The 18964-nt window shown below is 39.5% G+C and overlaps 3 protein-coding genes across 5 annotated transcripts in view; all 3 read right to left on the reverse strand.

Moving 5' to 3' along the window:
• Positions 1 to 54: 54 nt before the first annotated feature.
• snrpd3l (small nuclear ribonucleoprotein D3 polypeptide, like) lies at positions 55 to 1877 on the reverse strand. 2 transcript variants are annotated; one of them, XM_068574458.1, is made up of 4 exons: positions 1746 to 1877; positions 968 to 1104; positions 566 to 758; positions 55 to 275 (listed from the first exon to the last, which is right to left on the reverse strand). In XM_068574458.1, exons 2-4 carry the CDS (start codon positions 1091 to 1093, stop codon positions 211 to 213), a joined length of 384 nt encoding a protein of 127 aa, XP_068430559.1. In that variant the 5' UTR covers positions 1094 to 1104; positions 1746 to 1877; the 3' UTR covers positions 55 to 210. The 2 variants fall into 2 exon arrangements, with proteins under 2 accessions (XP_068430559.1, XP_068430558.1); XM_068574457.1 differs by having other exon boundaries at positions 968 to 1108.
• Positions 1878 to 3539: 1662 nt separating this feature from the next.
• On the reverse strand, positions 3540 to 7565 carry adora2ab (adenosine A2a receptor b). Its single transcript, XM_068574470.1, has 4 exons — positions 7369 to 7565; positions 7020 to 7151; positions 5297 to 5400; positions 3540 to 4756 (listed from the first exon to the last, which is right to left on the reverse strand). The coding sequence occupies exons 1-4, from the start codon at positions 7563 to 7565 to the stop codon at positions 3786 to 3788; spliced, it is 1404 nt and encodes a 467-aa protein (XP_068430571.1). The 3' UTR covers positions 3540 to 3785.
• Positions 7566 to 12829: 5264 nt separating this feature from the next.
• Positions 12830 to 18964, reverse strand: part of bcr (BCR activator of RhoGEF and GTPase) — a 69183-nt gene continuing 63048 nt past the window's right edge. For both annotated transcript variants that reach the window (XM_068573909.1, XM_068573910.1), the window contains 5 exons: positions 18609 to 18748; positions 18032 to 18166; positions 17795 to 17900; positions 16845 to 17007; positions 12830 to 16728 (listed from right to left, as the gene is read on the reverse strand). In XM_068573909.1, coding sequence (XP_068430010.1) covers positions 16639 to 16728; positions 16845 to 17007; positions 17795 to 17900; positions 18032 to 18166; positions 18609 to 18748 — 634 coding nt within the window. In that variant the 3' untranslated portion in view covers positions 12830 to 16638. The remainder of the gene's footprint in view (positions 16729 to 16844; positions 17008 to 17794; positions 17901 to 18031; positions 18167 to 18608; positions 18749 to 18964) is intronic.

Here is an 18964-nt window from a genome sequence, read left to right on the forward strand (position 1 = left end):
ACATTTACCGGTGTCAGGAATGTTCAACTTGAGTTAACCAGAGGACACAAGACATCAAATTGAAATATGTTTATTTCCATAAAAAATGAAAGTAAAGCAATAATCTGCAAAGTACAGGATTGCGAAAAACACTAAAAGATATCCAATCGAAAGCGGACAAATAAAAAAAACAAGACTATACAACGCCACATCTTAACAAAGCTGGAGCAATTATCGCCTCTTCTGGAAGATGTTGCCTCGTCCCATTCCACCACGGCCCCGTCCCCTTGCAGCCACTGCAGATAAATTAAGGGAAAAGGAAAATTGTATCACAATGACATAGTTTGCCAATTTTGCTACATTGATGCTCAGTGTAATTGAGTAATTGAAAAGTATAAAACGCAATGCAGTAAAATATATATTGGTAAAACAATATTTGTTTCACACATGTTGACGTGTCTAATTATGAAACATATTTATGGGACATGTTGGGTAAAGCATATCTGTAATTTAAGTGCTCATAAGTAGATGCATTGACTTGTAAACAGGGATTTGGAATATATTGGTCCATAATGTTTCCGTTTACCTTGTGCTTTGAGAATAGCCGCCTTGCCCCTTCCTGCACCGGAGCCCTGGTTCTTGTTTTTCATACTCTTTAACATCGGAGCATTCTTTAACATATCCGGTAAGATCAGGAAGCGGATCTTGCTGCCACGGATGTAGACTTGCTCCAACTGTGCCACCCGGCCATCACGGTAAGTCACTGTAATGTTGGACATCTGTGGGGACGGGTACAAATTATAATTAAATATTTAAATAACTCCATGTGACATTTTGTATTTTTTTTAGTTTAGTAACTTAGTTTAATAACACCCAAAATAAGTTGGGCAAATAATGGCACAGAGTTCAGCTGAAATATCTTGTTCCCAAAAATTGGATGTAACACTGGAAATGTGGCTGTAAGGAGCCTTTATCAGTAAAGACCAACCTGGCAGTTCATGTTATCCTCTGCTTCAATCAGCTTGCCCCTGTACACTTCTCCAGTGTTGGTCTCACAGGTCACGATGTGGCCCTCGGCCTCATGCAGGACTTTGATTGGTACTCCGATGGACATTTTTCAACCGTCTTCCTGGGGGAAAAAAAACATGCGTTAGAGAAAATGTTATCATGTGTTTTCCTATAGGAAATGGCGGTCATCAACCTATGTGTTACTCCACAATAAACCTTTACGTCAAGAAAAGTAGAGTACCTTCTGAGAAACCACAAATTGGTTCAGTTATGGGAATCACTATCCTCAATGATAAGCTCTGGTAGTGAAACTGTCTTGTCTTATTTAGTCAGTCTGAGACGTAGCAAACACAACACATATTGCAACGAACTACTGAATAATAACCAGACCTTCACTAGGAGGTGAGTTCGCCTTCTTTGTAGAAGCAGACAGTTAGCCGCTAGCTAGCTATATTAGCAACATTAGCCAATGTCAGTGCTCTATGAACTACAACAATACAACACCATCGTTGAGCGGAACGTAGTTAAAAACACACAACGCTCTGAAGTCACGTTGACTATTACAAAGCAATGTGTTGTTTAGCTTAAATACTTCATTTAACATTATCTATGATTATCTACTGAATGCGACTTCGGCTAACAGGCGGAACCGTGTTAGCCGACTGAATGAATGAGCTATTTATAAACAACACAGACGAACAACACTGTGAAACAAACAAATGACAATTTAGTTTGGTCCCATCTGATAATACAATTACCTTGAGCCTGTTTTAAAAACGAATTTCTTAATTGTTGTTGTTGTTTCTTCTTCGACTGCTCTGCAACGTGGGTCTGTCGCTTTTTAGCGTAGCGTTACCTTTTGGAGCCTTTTCCGCCTACCCACAATGCCACAGGGGTTAAACGAAGTGCTTCCTGGGTCATCCCGTGGTGCATTGTGGGATTTGCATTTTGACCTCATGAAGGGAATCCTGATTTGTAAATGGAGTTTTTGTGTCATTTATATTATCATACAGCAGGTTTTGTAAAGATTTCTCAACTGAATACAATTAAAACTGTAAATGCAGTCTATGCATAAATATACACACACTAACATCACATATGTAATAAATTTAGGGTTTATTAAAACATATACATATTTTAATGAACTTTTTATTTTCCTTAGCTTTCTCTCTCACCAAAACAATGTCTTTCCACTCCATATTAGACACCAAATGTCTTCTGTAAGTTGCGAGTACATGTCTCCACTGCATCAGCCTGACAGAGAACGCAAAAAGAATCCTAAAACAAGACGTGTTATTAAGTTATTATGCTAGTCTGTGTGTACTTACTAAAACGGCTCATGTAAATGTTGCATGCCAATGTCATACTTCCTTGATATCTACATTTATTACTGACTGGCGTACTATAAAAGGACTATATAAAGTACTGCATTGTTGTACACAGCTAGAGCCTTGTCTTGGAGGTTTAACAGGCAGCTGCTATGGCATGCAACTTCAACAGTTTATTGGGGTTTTGTTTCTTTTATTGTACTGGAATGACCCAGACCATACCCACATACTTTTCATAACCCTTATCTCATGATAGTCAAAGTAGCACAACAAAAAAACAAAGCATTAAATTGAAATGGCTCCATCGATTTTATTACGCCTGGGCACGACTACGAAGTAAAATATAATAATATGCATAGTTTCTGAATAAAAATACAGTAAACGAGCTTGATACATACCCATGTATGTTTATTTCTGTAGTCGTCTCTCTCGGATTGCCTCAAAGCACATACATGTTGCTTAATGCAGGCCACAATGGAAGGGTTTTTAATGAGGAAAGAGAAAGCGTAATGGCATAATAAAAGACGTTGTCAAATGATCCTTCATTTGATTTCCATTGCATTAGGCTCATTGACTGGCGTCAGCAGCCAGGCCACTCTGTAAACACCTCTTGCTGAGTAGTCTGCGGTCATGTGTATGTACTTTACGTGTGTGTGTGGGTGTGTTTCGCATGCTGTTTATGCGCAAGACTGACTCTGAAACTAGCCACACTGCAGGCATATAGAGTAATATTTGAATAGGTCAAACAAGCTCTTTGTTTTGTTTGGTTGCTAACTGACTTGTATATATTGGGTGCCTTTGACGCATGTGTCTTATTGTTGTTGAACGGACATGTGTTGCCTGGCAGTTATCAATTAACTGATCAAACAAGCAACATCCAATGTCAAGTAGCTATCCAGCACTTTGAAAAATTACTTTTTGACAGACCTTCAGACAAAAGATGGTGCACACCCTAATCATGCTCAACTTCAAACAGTGTCATTGTTTTCCACTAGCTGTCTGTGAGGACTGTGTTTAATGATATCCAGACCATTAATAACAGCTCTTAGAAGGACATTTTCCTCTGTGGTATGTATAGGTGGTCCATGGTAGATGCAACATTATCAAAATGTAAGAAACCTACAGTACAGTTGATAAAGCATTGTTTTATGAAATGTACACAGATGTTATCATAATGCATGACAATAAAATGTTATTAGCAGCCAATTTTAACCCCCTATAAACACACTGTTGACAAATTCTGATATATGCTTGTAAATCTGATTCAACTCGGAGATTGTTGATGAGAAAAAGTAATAAAACAGGCCAAAATATTCCCTGTAACCAGTTCATGTGACTTCAGAAAGAGAAAAAGATTTGCTGTTGATTTAATGAGGCTTCATCAATCCTTCCTTGTGTTGTCATGTTTGCACACTATCATATGTTTTATGGCAATACAATACATTTTTTTAAAATACTAAAATATCTTTGTCATGAGACTTCTGTAAGCTCTGTTGAGCATGGACAGTCGGTCTGTTTTAGGGAGAGTGCCTGAACATTCACGAAAGCAATGCTGTCGTTCACCTCCAAAGCAATCGTTGTTCCCCTCAGATGTGTGACCGACTCAACTCCATCCTGAGCAGCAAAGCCCATGATGCATGGATGCTGTTGCTGTATTACTGGAAGGGTGCTACCCTTTTCTTGGTGTCCGTTGGGTATGTAGCTGCTTGGTGCAGAGTCTAACTTTGATTTCCATTGGCAAGAGGCTTTGTGAGCTGCTTTCGGTGGAGTTCTATCAGGACTGGGGTCCAGGATGTAGTTATTCACTACTGTATTACACGTTGAACCATCGTTACTGGTACGGGAGATAGTCCGTATGATGCTGCTGCTCCCAACATCTCCGCCAATACCACTCCCAACCCTAAACCCTTGTTCATCTCTCTTCCCTAAGATGTGCTGGTACAGAATCCTCCGAAAGGTCTGTCTGAACTCCCGCACGCGATACGCATAGATGAAGGGATTTACAACAGAGTTAGCATGGGAGAGGATAATTGCAATGTGCATCACCCAGATATGTGCACGGTCACAGTCCTGACACAGGTGGTGGAAACAGTTAATGAGGTGCACTGGAAGCCAACACACAGCAAACAAACCCACAATGATCGCCAGCGATTTGGCAGCGTGGACCTCCTTCTGCAGGGTGGAGCGAGATGAGCTCGACGGTGAGGCAATATGTCCTGAAGCAGGGGTGTGAGCAACTTTGAGGCTCATCAGTCGGAGCTGGCGGCGAGCGGCCACAAAGATATTGGCATAGATGACCAGCATGGCTAACAGGGGAACCAGCACACAGCCGAAGAAATTGAAATAGACCATGTAGTCCAAAGTAACCACTTCTTCAAACAGGCACCTCGTCAAGCCTTCAGGGCAGATTTTGCTGCTGGCTGCGGTGGTGTTGTTCCAACCTGTATAACAGAATTCTGGGCGGTTAATTACCGGTTTCATCTTTTAATGGTGTGAAAGAAATACATGTGTTTCCATAACAAAAAATATTTTATATGTTAAACATCTTTTGAGAAATTATTGTCATGGCATGGATTGATTCTCACCAATAAGAACCACTTAATCAAATTAAAGCCAATGTAAAAATGCCATATACGTGTCTTCTAATTGTCAGAATTTAAGTGAATTTCAGCACTTCTCTAATAAAAAAGAAATACAATACAAATTCTCTTTTTTGATAAACATGGTCTCAAAAACTCTCAAATGGTTTTAGTAATTAGATGTTTATTCTTAAAAGAGAGTTTGTTCGGAGATGTGTTTATTTTGATTTATTCTTTTCACAAATTCACATGTAACAACTGACAGTAAAACAAGTGTAAAACAAAACTCAGTTATCAAACCATCTCCTCAGAAAGCTATGAAAAACATTACATAAGCCATATTCATGGGTTTCTGCATGTTTTGGTAAACCAGGTTTATGTTTGTCAAAATCGATCCCTCACCTCTGTTCCAGCCCAGCATCGGGGTCAGGCCGATGCCGGCTGAGAGAACCCAGCACAATGTGATGATAGCCTTCGCCCTCGGCCCCGTCACCAGGCTGTTGTACCTGAAAGGTTGAGCAGAGCACAATCAAACGTCAGGGCTAGTTCTTTTATCTCTGCTCAGTGTGATAGTATCCCTGTGAAGCAAAATCACTATTTATAGATTTAAAAAGAGGATTCAAGCCTCCATGTGTTATTTATTGAATAAGCCAAAGCATGACTTTACATTTGTTTTTTATTGTTACACTATCAGCTGTTAAAAACACTGTAGCCACTTCTAATCATATTCTCCATTGTCTGCTGATTAAAGACACACCAAGTGTTTCAAATATCTAAATCCATTCTGACTTTGCAAAGGTGTGTTAACGACAGGCTTTGATGTCAGTATGTGTTCTTCCTTACTTCCATGATGAATAGAGGAATAACCACACAGTGTGAAATGTGCGTGTTGATTGACTAAAAGTTGGGTAAGTGAAGTATTCATCAGCAATAAGAGCATTTCCTTCTTAATTTACTGCCTCACTTTCTCCTCTAATTTCTGACGTTAAAGCTCTGTAAAATGTGTTATTTAATGAAGTTATATAAGAGCTTGTGAGAAATGCAATGAAATACATAAATGACAAACACTAATATCACATAATCTACTGACTATCATTAATTTTACAATGGAGTCACTTAATTCATTATTTAATTTAGTTAATTATACACATATTTTTATGTTATGATATTTAAGTTAGATGTTTTCTTTGAGCTACGCCTACAAAATATAAAACTATCTGTTGATATCCAAATAACTGGACTTGCTTGGAACATTTTAATTCCCTCTTTTCATAATTTCTTATACTCAAGATTTGGGGTATTTTGAAGACTGTGTTGGCAGCATTGATCAATGCTTTGCCTCATGCAGACATCAGGAATGCACACATTTGGCTGCAGAAATAAAAATAGAAAATCTTCAGGAATAACTATAGTATTCTCGGAAACATCAACTCACCTACGGCCATTGTGAGTGAGGTTGCTCATGGCCAGAGTGGCCGCCTGTTGTCTAAATTAAGCCCCCTGAAACTCTGATGAATTATTAGCTTATTGGTGCCAGGGGTTGTGGCTCCAGTGTGAGCACACAAACACACACACACACACACACACACACACACACACACACACACAAGCTGTTATGCAACAGCTCATGCAAATACATCACCTGCCGTGGCTTACTCGAGAAAATATCCTCTCATGGCAGGAGTAGCATTTGAATGTTGTTCATTTATGTGAATAAAAAAATCAAAGCCCAAGAGATTTAATCCCTCGCAAACAGTAACCTAATAAAGCCAAAAAAGACAGATCTACGTCTGTAGATTAGCCTTATTGAATAAGATCTCTCAATAATGCATTGTGTTTGCTACGCTACATTTGTGCCTCTCACGTGTAATGGCTTACCCACACTCGTCCGACTTCTGTGTGGAAAGAGCATATTGTCCAAAATGAAACTAAGCTGTTCACTTCCAACAGCAAAAGTAAAACAATTCGGACAAACCATAATTTTCAAAACAATACGCAGCTCTCCCAAAACCAGAGAGATTTGGTTTCAGTGTGAAAAGTCATGCTGGTTAAAGTGACAGCGTGGGAGGCTATCCCCGTTTCAGTTTTCAGCACAGCTTACGTGACCTTTTTGTTTTCCTCTCACCTGAGTGGGTTCTTGATCGCGATGTAGCGGTCTACAGCGATGGCCAGCAGGCTGAAGATGGAGCTCTGGGTGAGTATGAGGACGAAGCAAGCGATGAACAGGCAGCCGAAGAATTTGGCACAGAAGCCGGTACTGATGTAGGAAAGCAAGAAAACAACAACAACAACAACATCAAAATCCCACTCAATGTTAAATCCTAATCTAATGAAGCAAGCAATGTCCATAAATGTATAAACCAAAACCAATCCTGGGGGTGTTAGTGTAATTTATGACACTTTTACTCAAGATTAGTCTGTTTAAAAATACAATTAACGTTTATAAAAAACTAAACCAAAAAACATAACGATACCTAATAGTGATGGCAAAGGGAATTGCCAGCAGCCCAACAGCAATATCAGCCACTGCCAGTGAGACCACAAAGAAGTTGGTGATGCTCTGCAGGTTGGAGTTGAGGCAGACGGCCCAGCAGACCAAGACGTTCCCAGCAACAGACAGGAAAGCGATCACCAGCTCCAGGCCAATATAGACCATCTGGTAATCCAGCATGGTTATTTTTTCCTCTTTTTGGCTTTCTTTGCGCTGTCATCCCACAGACTGGGCTGCTCGACTTGTTTTTAGACAAAATACCTGCCCGACAAAGCGCATAGTAGTACAACTTAAGGGAAGAGTGATTGTGTCACGTGAGGACAGCCAAAGCAGGAAGTTCCCACCACAAACACCTGCCTGACTCAACGCTTTACTGTCAATTACACTCTAACAGTATGTCAGTCTTCCTCTTTGTCTCTGCAACCGTCTTCGCCTCTTTTGTGTGCCGCTCGGTAAACTTTGCCACAGACAGCAGCAGAATACTGAGGAGGAAGTGTCTGGGAGTTTTGCCGGACGGCTGCCAAATTAAGAGTAGTGGTCTGTCGAGAGAAAGAGAAAGAATACAATCTCAGTACACTCTTGCCTGTACAAACAGATTGCAGGATACCTACCACACAGGTTAGAAAAAAACATCTATCTCCGGATGACAGGCAGACACTTTCCATACCAAAGCCAAAGCAAACAGACCAACAATACACCTTTTATTTCGGGTAAAGTTTCCTGAAATTCTTCCCCACACAAATCATTCACGTTTTCCTCGAAAATCACTAATAATTACACACATTAAAGCACCTATAAATTACAAAGCCATAGCACTAGAACACTTGGTAAAGCTATCTTTGCTGCGTTTTTTCAGGGTATTTAGCAAAATTCCTCTATATTGTAAGCAGATTAGTGCATTTTATTACAGTAGTACAACTTCTCTGGGGAAAGAGAGGAAGAATGACAGGTTTCCAGAGAATAAAAACAAAAGCTGCAGTGATACTGTAGATTAGTTATTGCATTATTATTAACTTTCACCTTTGTAATTAACAACAGGAAGCAAAGTTATGGAAGTTTAAGTGGAAGCCTGCTAAGAATTTGAGTGAGAAATGTTCCTGTTAGCTTAGATAAACAAAACTGAGCCATTAATGTATTTTTAACATGTATTCTTATTCCTAAAACCTCAATACACAGTATGAGTCTGCCTACAATACCAGCATATGGCTGCTTTATGGTTCACTCAGCCCAGAAGGCACACTGTGGGTTGAAATACAGAAACATACATAACAAAAACAGCTTTTATCCCCTTGATAATGGTGGTTGACATATGTTGAAGGTGGAAGTTATTGACTACAGTAAAACAAACGATTTGTAAATATGACCGAGTTCCTGCCAATGTCCATACAGTAAGTAGCATTTGACCAGATAAGATTCAGCAAATGATTCTGGAGGGGAAACTGGGTCACTTCCGGAGCCATGCTGGGAATATCGAACCCATCCTGGATGCCTTACAGCCCGTCAGCATTGCTTCAGAGAAAAGGAATATACAATCCAATCATTCAGTCAATCCCAGTGTCATCCCAGTTGTTCTCCCACTGTGTGACAAATGTATTCATGGATTAATGTGACACTGATGTGATCATATAATATATGAGTTATGCTTGGAGCCCATGAGGACTCTCACTGACCGTCTCCCCATTATTCAAATGCATGCCCATGTACTTAAAAGACAGATTCTCAACCTCTGATTAACTTTGAGTGTGAATCAGATCATCAGTGTGGATCGGTTAAGTTTCAGTTTCGTTAAGTTTAGTTAAATTCTCCAATTCCCCATTCGTAATATCAAACAACAAGCATTTTGGAGTATGACAACTTATATTTACCTTCTGCTGCTAAAATAAAACGTGTTATTTCTTTAGATTCTTTACTTGAGTAAAGCTCCCTCCTATGTGGCGGTTCAGGTTTGTGCGTGATTAGAATGAGATATTGTACAGCTCTTTACTTCCCAATTAAACTGGCCTTACTTCTACTGTATACGAAGGAAGCTTATAAAAAAAAAACAGTATTTGCACTTTAGTGTCCATACATAGAAATGTAAAGAAACTCTGCCAGTAAAGAGAAGAGAAAAAAACAACCGTTTGCTTCCCTTCCACACATTGTTCCTTCATTAACACACACATCACTCTGCAGCTCTACCAGCAATGATCCTGATTGGCAGTACATTGGACCAGAGTTCTACTTTTCCTCTATTGTTGAAACCTTCTCACAGGCCAAAGGAATTCAAAAACAGGCTTTATCCAGCAGCTTTGGAAACTTACAGCATACAGCCATTATGCGTTTTTTTTGTAAGATTTCAAGAGGCTGCAAATGTTTCTGAACTTGCACAAGAAAAGTAATTTATAAAATTGAAAGTAATGAAAAATCCAATAATTGAATTTCAATTGATATAGTCCTTATGTTTTCCGCATCGCTGAAGCTATCACACAGTGAGCCCTCTTGTTTAACCTTCCAGTTGGCTGCTTTGGCAAAAAAAATTGCTCCCCTTTATTATGATAGTGGCTGTATGTGCATAGGCCTTGGAGGAAGTGATAAGAAAAAGGACATCCTGCTGAAGGAGGATCTGTCACTGCCCTGTCAATCAATGTACCAGCCCAGCTCCACCAAAGAAAAATAAAAGCTGCTGTATTTCTTCTGGCGAATACAACACAGTATGTCTAATGAGGCTAGACACTGACATGTTGTGAACTGCTCTTATAACCGGAATAGATAAACATCAGCTGAGCCAATACTGAACAACCAGGGAAAGTTATGTGGATGATGTAATAGATGGTGAGTGATGGTGTCAATGTCGATTTCCATTTATCAGCCTGACAAACTGAGATCAATAAACACTTTCTAAATTACATCTACTTACTTACCTTAATTATCGTGAGCTTTTGAATCATTATACAGGCTACATTTTACTTACAACCATCTCATTGCCATAAACAACTCCACATTTATGAAACAGAGAAAAGTTCCAAAGTGACTGATATAGTTTGAGTTAGCTTTTTTTTTCAATTGATAAAACGCAGTGGTCATTTAATTCATCATGGGGAGAGAAAACAACTGTTACAAGTCGTCTTAAAACGGTCCAAACATCACCCGAGAAAGCTGACAAGCAGTAAAACAACAGTTCCTACCTTATCGTGAGGTTGAAAATAAGTCTTTCCACCAGCGTATAGTTCAGATGTTGGCTGGCAGCGCACACGAGTGAGTAAAACAACACAACAAGTAGATGCGTTCACGCCAGACAAGCCAGTGTAAGTCCTCTGATACAACATCGCTGCCCATGTTACGCTGCAACCGTGCATGTGTGGGCGTGTGTGTGTGTGTGTGTGTGTGTGTGTGTGTGTGTGTGTGTGTGTGTGTCAGAGAGAGAGAGAGAGAGAGAGAGAGAGACTGTAAAGGGGGTCTTCTGAGAAACCGACCGTGACGTATAATGAGGATCGGAAAGAACCGATGACAATAGGGTGAGCGGCAAAAAATACATACACTCAGAGTTTCACATCATGGATATGTCTATGAGAACGAGAGCCAGCATCTTCTGATTGCACGTGCACAACCTCCACCACGCACCTGGTTTGGTTCTGTGTCAACGAGGCTGTGCGTAAAAGCAGTCAAATGAGGATTGTAAACGTAAAGGTTAAGTGCTGAAATGCTCTCTACGTCACTTGTAGGTGTTGCTGCTTTTTGTGTATCAATGGAGCTGGACTATACTGTCATGTACATACTGTTGGTGTCACTTTTATGGTACATGTCATCACATGTAATATAAGGTATATATTGCATCATTAAAGTTCAGCTCACATGCAGGTCAACATCTCTCTTCCTCTCTATTCACATTTCAAATGGCCCATTTGGAACCACTGAGATATTTGCAGCAAACGGATCGCTGAACGGTCTATTTTCGAGTTATTTACACACATTCAAGGAGGGCCTCTCTTATAAATGCTCAACAAATCTAGGGAAGCATTAACAACGCCTGTATTTATTATGAGGAACTGTCAGAGTTGAGCAGTGACTGATTGGTCACAGTGCATAGCAGCATCCTAGAGAATCCTGCCGTGATTAATCACTCCTAAATAAGATTCCCCTGTGGCAAGCAAAGATGCTCTGGATGTTTTCAAGGACAATTTCAAGAGTCTCCTGCTGAAAGTCTTGATTATAATTAGGAACTAATGAAGATGTTGGAGATAGAAACTTAAATGTCTGAAGCAAAGATCAGGCAACAAGTTGAATTGTGACTGAACCACAACTTTGACTGTTGCGTAGGATATAGCAAAAAAATAAATAATGGCAGCTATATGTCTTCAGTGACAGTGGCACATGAAGGAGATGGCTTTACACCATTCCAAATAACAGTTTAAACCTTCAAAGACATCAACAAAACCGCACCAAAAGAGAAACTGAAAATATTGTGAACCACTTACTAACACTACAGTACTCCATCACAGATGAGACTAAACACTGTTTTCCGTGTGGACAACAATCATATTTCCAATAAAAATATTGTGCCCACTAACACAGCTTATCGTTTATCCAGCCTGTCAAGTACAAACTCATCCACAAGCGTATTTGCCAAGGGCGACCACTGATCAGTTAACACAGCCAAGCCAGATGGCCGACAGGATCTACAGCTACATCAGATCTATCCCCCCACACACACACTTCCTGCTCCTTCTGAGACAGCCCCTCCTCCAGACCTGCTCTTCACAACATGAGCACTGCGTTCCAAATTGCATGATTTTTCTTCTTTCTTTCACTATGTATTGCAGCTGCACTTACAAAGTATGTAACGTTGAGTGTCGTATTGCATCTTGAACTTTGACCTCTTTACTAATTGACCTGCTGCAATAGGAAAGTAGGACATCCCGACGTTCTCGGCATACTGCATATTTTTCTGGTATCTACTTAATGCGTATAGGCATTGAAACATAACCTGCCAGACCTGGAATCAACCAGTGGGAGTCACTCTTTTTCTTTTTCTCCCTAATGTTGAGGGCTCTATAAAAGTCTAAATTAGTACTTTTTTCAAGTTGAGTGCATCTCCAAAATAAATAACGATTCCAATTAAGTAGACTCACATTGCCCTACCTGTTGATATTGGGCTACATCACACCAACTTCACAGCTTCTTACACCTACACAATTAGCATTCCCATTGAAAAGTTTGCTCGTAAGTTTATATATTTAGAATAAATTAGTAATTTCTATTATTTAGTCTTTCAAATGCATCATAACTCTTGAGCGTCTCTGCTGAGATAGTATAATTTATGCACTAAATATAATGTGAATATCAGGGAGAATTACATTCAGAATGTATTGTATTCAAGCTGAGTTCATCATGTAGTAATCTTTTTTTTTATCTCTGTCTCAAATAATAATAATAAAAAAACAAAGACATCATTATATGTAGTTACAAGGAAATTTTATTTAACATTGTTGTGTACAAACAGGCTGCAAATGCCTTCCGAACATGTTTGCCCTCAGAATACGGTATTCCTTTTTACAGTTCTACAAGCAGAACATTGAATATTGAACAGGAACAAGAGTTGAAAAAATTGAGGAAGGTAAAAAGTGGTTGGTCAGCAAGTCTCATCCTCAGCTTTATAAGTTAAGTGTCGAACCAAAACCATCATGTTTCCAAAGGTTAAAGTAGTCAGATTTAGTCAGTTAGATGTTGTAGAAGTGGCAGTAGAGTGTAATTTGATAGTGTTAACTATAGCATGGACATGTAATAATCACCAGGGTCGTGTACAATAAATTGACAAGATTTGTAACTTTCATATAGAGCAATATGTTCCATATCTTCAAACTATTCCACAGAAAATTTTAACCTTTTCTACTTTAATTTGTCATGTACAGAGGGACTGAGGTTATGGAGGATACATGCAGTTACACTGACAATCAACAGACCAAAAACAATGCAGATTTTAGAGCAATATAAGACTCTTGTCCTCTACCACACACTGACAGCTTTGCTTTTCAATAAGACGAGAGGCGTACCGGCTCAACCCTCGACGATAACGCGTCAGTGGACGGCACAATAAATAAAACGGAAACCAAATAATGTACTCTCTAGTATAATACATATTATACAACTCCATGGGAAATGATGAAAGTTTGAGTTGCGTGAACTCACAGAATCTAGCTTTTTAATTGACAGGAACCTGCATCTGGCCATTCAGTTATCTAAACCAGTTAGCTCCACAGTCACAGTGGCCAGTCTGTTGTACAACACATCGAACTATGAGTTGACGCTGCAGGAGGAGGGAGTTCAAGCGTGTTTGCTGTTGTACACAGTGGTTGTGATTCTTGGACAAGATAGTAACAAACAGTTGTAACTTTAACAGGATGTTCAATACACAGACTGTAACATAAGACTTATATGTTCCCGAAAAAAAGCACACCATATACAGACCATTCCTCAAACATTAATTTAGCTTTAGATGATATCATATCATAAATAAATAGATGCAGTAGACCTTCTTATACCGAACAGGGACAAAGCATAAATAAATTAGAATAAAAGGCATTAAGCGGAAACTTTAAGAGCCAAACAAGGAGAAGGGCAAGAACGTCTGTCTTTTGCCCAATTAAGACTGACTTTAACAGTTTGAATTGCAGCATCACAGTAAGATGAAGGTGGCAAGTCGAGTGGGCATGTACAGTATGAGCTAAGACCGTGCTTAAGGTTAAGGTCCTGTCTTAGTCTTTAAGAGATGAGGTGTGTGGCTGTCCTCAGCAAAGGCAACAGGAGACTGAACAACATTTCAGAATACCACAGGCGCGAAACCAAAAGAAAAGTGGCGAGGCACGATAGGGTAGAATAGTGTAGGCAATCAGGACTTGTTATAGAGGTGACAAATGAATGAATGAATGAATGAATGAATGAATGGTGGATTCTCCCTCTGTCTCACATCCGAACAGTTTTGATGATGAAACATTGTGAGCATGCTACTAAAGGCCAAAATTAGCGAAAACACACAAAAAGGCATAACAACTTTCAGAATAAAATCTCGACATTGTTGTTTCTGGGGGTTGATACAATAATGATGTTTTAGTCTATTTCATCATGTGCATCCAAGTGTAAGTTACTTAACATCAAGAGAGTTGATATGGGTCCAAAAGGAAAGACTCCTTAAAGTAAACTTTAAATGTGTTAATAATAACACTTACTCCTATACGGCCCTCCCTGCGTTATCTTAAACATGGACATAACCACACACAAGCCCTTATCAGATCTGTTAAACTGGTGTTTGCGCTTCAAGAATAGTTTCACATGTTTTGTGAACTTGTCCTTAAAATTGTCTGGAAAAGGACATGCTGAAATGATGTAAATTAAGATCCTCACGGGTTACCAACATCCCAAAGTCTATGATGACACATTTGTGTACAAGACAGCCATAGCAAGACCAATGAAAAAACAACAACAACAATAAAACATGCCTGCATGTTAAATCAAGAACACCAAAATGAAAAAGAGAAATGGATCATTTTAAAATCATTAAAAAATTCTTTAGAGCTTTCCTTCAAATTGCTCATTGAGTTGTACAACTTCAGGCTTAGCAGGATGCGGAAGAGTTAAAGAACATATGCATGACAAACAATGTCAGGAGAAGATGAAACAAAACAATATTCCTTCATTATAAGCAACAGATGTGCTCTTCAATGGTGCTCTCAGGTTGCTTGAATTGTAATACAGTAGTTCTAACATCGCACGAGTGCACATCTGCAGCCACTAATAAAATGGTACAAAAAAGTCACTGTCATACGTGTGTGAGAGTGTGTGCTCGATTATGACATTGCATAATGTCTACACTAGACGGGCGACGGTCTCTGGATGAGAGACTTTCTGCTGAGGAACACCCAGCAATTAAAGAGCATGTGCCTTTTCCACAGCAGCATACAGTAATGTAACGACAATGTGTGTGTTGCCTTTATAATAATATCGAAATGAATTGATAGGCTGGACAGAACAGCTGAGTAAGATTCTATAAGAACAAGGCTAAATCCTGCTTATTTACTGCAGGACTTGAAGTCAAGGCTAAGACCTACCACTTTCTTAATCAATCAGAAACAAAAGGTCACATAGAACAAAAAAAAATAACAATCCCTCCCCCCAAGGTCCTCAAAATAAATTACAATAGCAACAATGATTATACTGTTTAACAAAAAGACAGAAAAAAATACAACTTAAAGATTATGTACATACGCATCTGTAAATACAACCGCTTCTTTTTCTCCTAGAAGCAAACGATCAACATATTAATTTGGCAAGATGGTCTATTTTACAAGGACATTTTGTCTGCAAAAGGTAAGAACACAGACAATTCCTATGTTAGAAAAAATATTGCTTCCTCGATATTCAAGCTGAGGACTACATTGAGACACAAACAACACAAAAAACTGGAAATTAACTTTTACGGTCTTGAAAAATGCAGGCAGTCGGATTGCAGTGTATTATTAATTATCATGTTTCCTTTTATAATGTCTTACAGTCCCTTTTCAAGTTGCAGTGAGGGTTTGTTTACGTTGTAAACACTTTAACTCACAGGTGTTGGCTCTCTCACACAAAGAAGAAAAGCCAGTTTTGTGGCAGCTCTGGATGTTCATTTTCAAACTCCTACAAACAGCACAAATGTATCCTCTTCTGAGTAAGAATGTGCGGCGGTTATGCAAGACTCGGTTAGAATGTTTCCCAGCAGGACATGAAGCAATGTTTGAGATGGATCAACGTATTTTGTCTTGAAAGCTGATGATTGTCCAAAATGAACAAAGATAGAAGATAATGCCCAACAAAAAAAGGTACATGGGAATCCTGATTTGTTGGCAAAATAAATCAAGAAAGATGTATTTTGTTCAATTATGGACTGATTTGGACAACTTCTTGTTGTATGAAGTACACCTCTCTTCAAGCTGTAGAGGTACAATGTTAAGACCAACAAAGAGCACGGTGGAGAAATGTCATCACTGAAGGTAGAAGGAATCATAATAAACATCAGGAAAAGGGACATATGAACCTTAAAAACCTCACATCCACTGAGCTTCGAAGATCAATGGCGCCCTCCTGTGTTTGAGGGAGGCAGGCAACGTCAGAGACAATCCTTCCCAGCTGCCTGAGCCTAATGCAATCCGATCAGTTAATTCAAAAAAACATACTACTACAGGCTCACTTTGAGCCACGGTCCATTTCTATTTCACTCATTGTCAAAGTCTCAGGTTCGGCTCTATACTTCAGTGGAGAAGAGGATGCTCTGTCGTTTGCTGTCTGGGGTGGGGATCGTCTCAAGCTGGAGGAAATACAGCAACACTTGGACCTGCGATAAAAAGGAAAATGGAAGAGAGACTCATGAGGTTGAGGTTACTATTTTCTGCAAAAAGCTTTACAAAATACAGCAAGACAAAATGTCAGATTAAGATTTGAATGGCTCACCTGCGCCATGACTTCCAGGGACCAGCTGTCCCCCATACTGATGGGCTGGGTGGGGTTAGTGGGGATCTTGCTGTCCTTCTCGGAAGGCCTCAGCAAGGTCGGCCCGAACACCGTTGCCAGGTTGTGGAGAGACATCTTGTTGATGCTCTCCTTCTCTGCCACCCTGAGGAGGAAATGACAGACAAGTCCATTAGTGGCGTGGAGAGATCACGGGAGCGCATGAAGGCGATGTTAGCGTGCAGCGATTAAGACATTAAAAGTCCGACAGCAGAAGAGAAAATATATTTGAAATGAGACATTGTGATGGACAATTTTCAAAATGTTCTGTTCTTTTATTGTTTATAATTAATTTAATCAAAAAAAAAAAAACAGATATAATTAAAATGGACATATTCATTTTACACCTGGCATCTACAGTCAAACATACATTGAACTCTTTTCCCAATAAAAGAGGTAGTTTCCTTGTGACTCGCCAACTTCAAATATCCTCCTTCCTTCACTATATACTGCATTTAAAGTTCAAACTGTAACCTTTCTCCGTTCACAACAGACTCATGCAATACTTTCATAAGTTGCATCGGCATTCTTAGTGCTCACAGTGTAATGTTTGAGCCTCTTGTTATTCAAAATTATCTCGCTAACCAGTAGACGCTCTGCTGTTGAATGATATCCCACAGTACTGACTGCGTTTGCTTTAATAGTGTAAATGAAATAACCTAAACCACACAAAAGGACGCCACATTGAAAACAGTAACACTAATTACCCCATTTGCAAGTTTTTTTTTAAAAATTACATTAAAATCTATCTGGAATATAAACAGATGTGCTTAGTGCTGATGATTGTATAGTTACAGCTTGTTGTTAGACATGCTTCAGTTTTATTTGTTCTGCGTGTGTGGACATTCCCACATAATATGCAGGCATGTGTGTGTGTTTGTTTGTGTGTTTACCTCTTCATGTGATCCAAAAGGAAAAGGAATGTGACGAGGTTGGGCTCAGGCAGTGACAGCAGTAAGTTCAACATACAGCTCTCTTTGGCGACACTATCAGACAGGGCTGCACAGAAGGAAGGGAGATTGTGTATAAGCTACAAATGAAGGACTTTTATCTGAACCAGAGTAGACATTTAAAAGCTGCAACTACTGTTAAGTAGCTACAGTATGTTTGAGGATTGCCTCGAGACTTACTGATGCCGCCTGCAAAATTGGGGTAGAGGTCATCGGTAAAGAGAGGTTCTGGCAGCTCTCTGAAGTACAGCTTCAAGGTCCCAGCGATGGCATTGACGTCCATCTCACTCATCATCACTGACACATCTTTATGATCTGCAGGAGAAAGACAAAAACAACATGAAGGGAGCAGGTTGTGCCCCCAAAGGAAGGTGATAAGACGGGGAAACACCTCGGCACAAGCGGGAGTCTCCATGCCTCTTATTTTTCATCAGAATTACAGTAAAATATACACACTCAACGCAAGATGCATTCAAAAATAGCGCGCACACACAAAATGCGAGGTCATATGGAATTAATTCGTACACCTGGTTAATAATTGGACTTGAGGGAAAGCGGCTCATCTTAACTCACAGTCACACACACAGAGCTACAACAATGATCACCTGATCAACAGAAACAGAAACACTAGAAAAATGGTTTCCTCAGCCTTTCCTAGACATGAATAGCAGCTACACTATTATAACTATGTTTAGAAGTGACAGCAGTATAAGTTAAATCCATATCATTTTTACTTTTATTGTAAGGGTATACTCACTGGTGTCAAAAGCGGTCTTCAAGTTCTGAATGTCGGTGGCCACTCCTGATACTCTGTAGATGCCCACCTCCTCCATACCCCTCCTTTCAATTTCCTCTAGGCACTGCCGGACAATGTAGGGCACCTTGGAGCGCTCTCTCCTAGATGGAGACAAACGTTGGCGATCAACAACAAGCAGTTTATATTAAGTGAAACACTGCACAGCATGAATACTGAATAAACAATGTGGCATTTACGTTTTGTTTGCTGAGAAAAAAAAAAGGGACAAAATGAACACCGCTGTGTTTTGCATTGTTATGACTACTTGAGGGGCAAGGTATGCCTGTGGCTCTTTGCTTGTGTTTCTGTTTAAATTA

The sequence above is a fragment of the Clinocottus analis genome, unplaced genomic scaffold (assembly GCF_023055335.1).
Source record: "Clinocottus analis isolate CAN_PGR_092001 unplaced genomic scaffold, fCliAna1.0.p SCAF_13, whole genome shotgun sequence".
NCBI lineage: Eukaryota > Metazoa > Chordata > Actinopteri > Perciformes > Cottidae > Clinocottus > Clinocottus analis.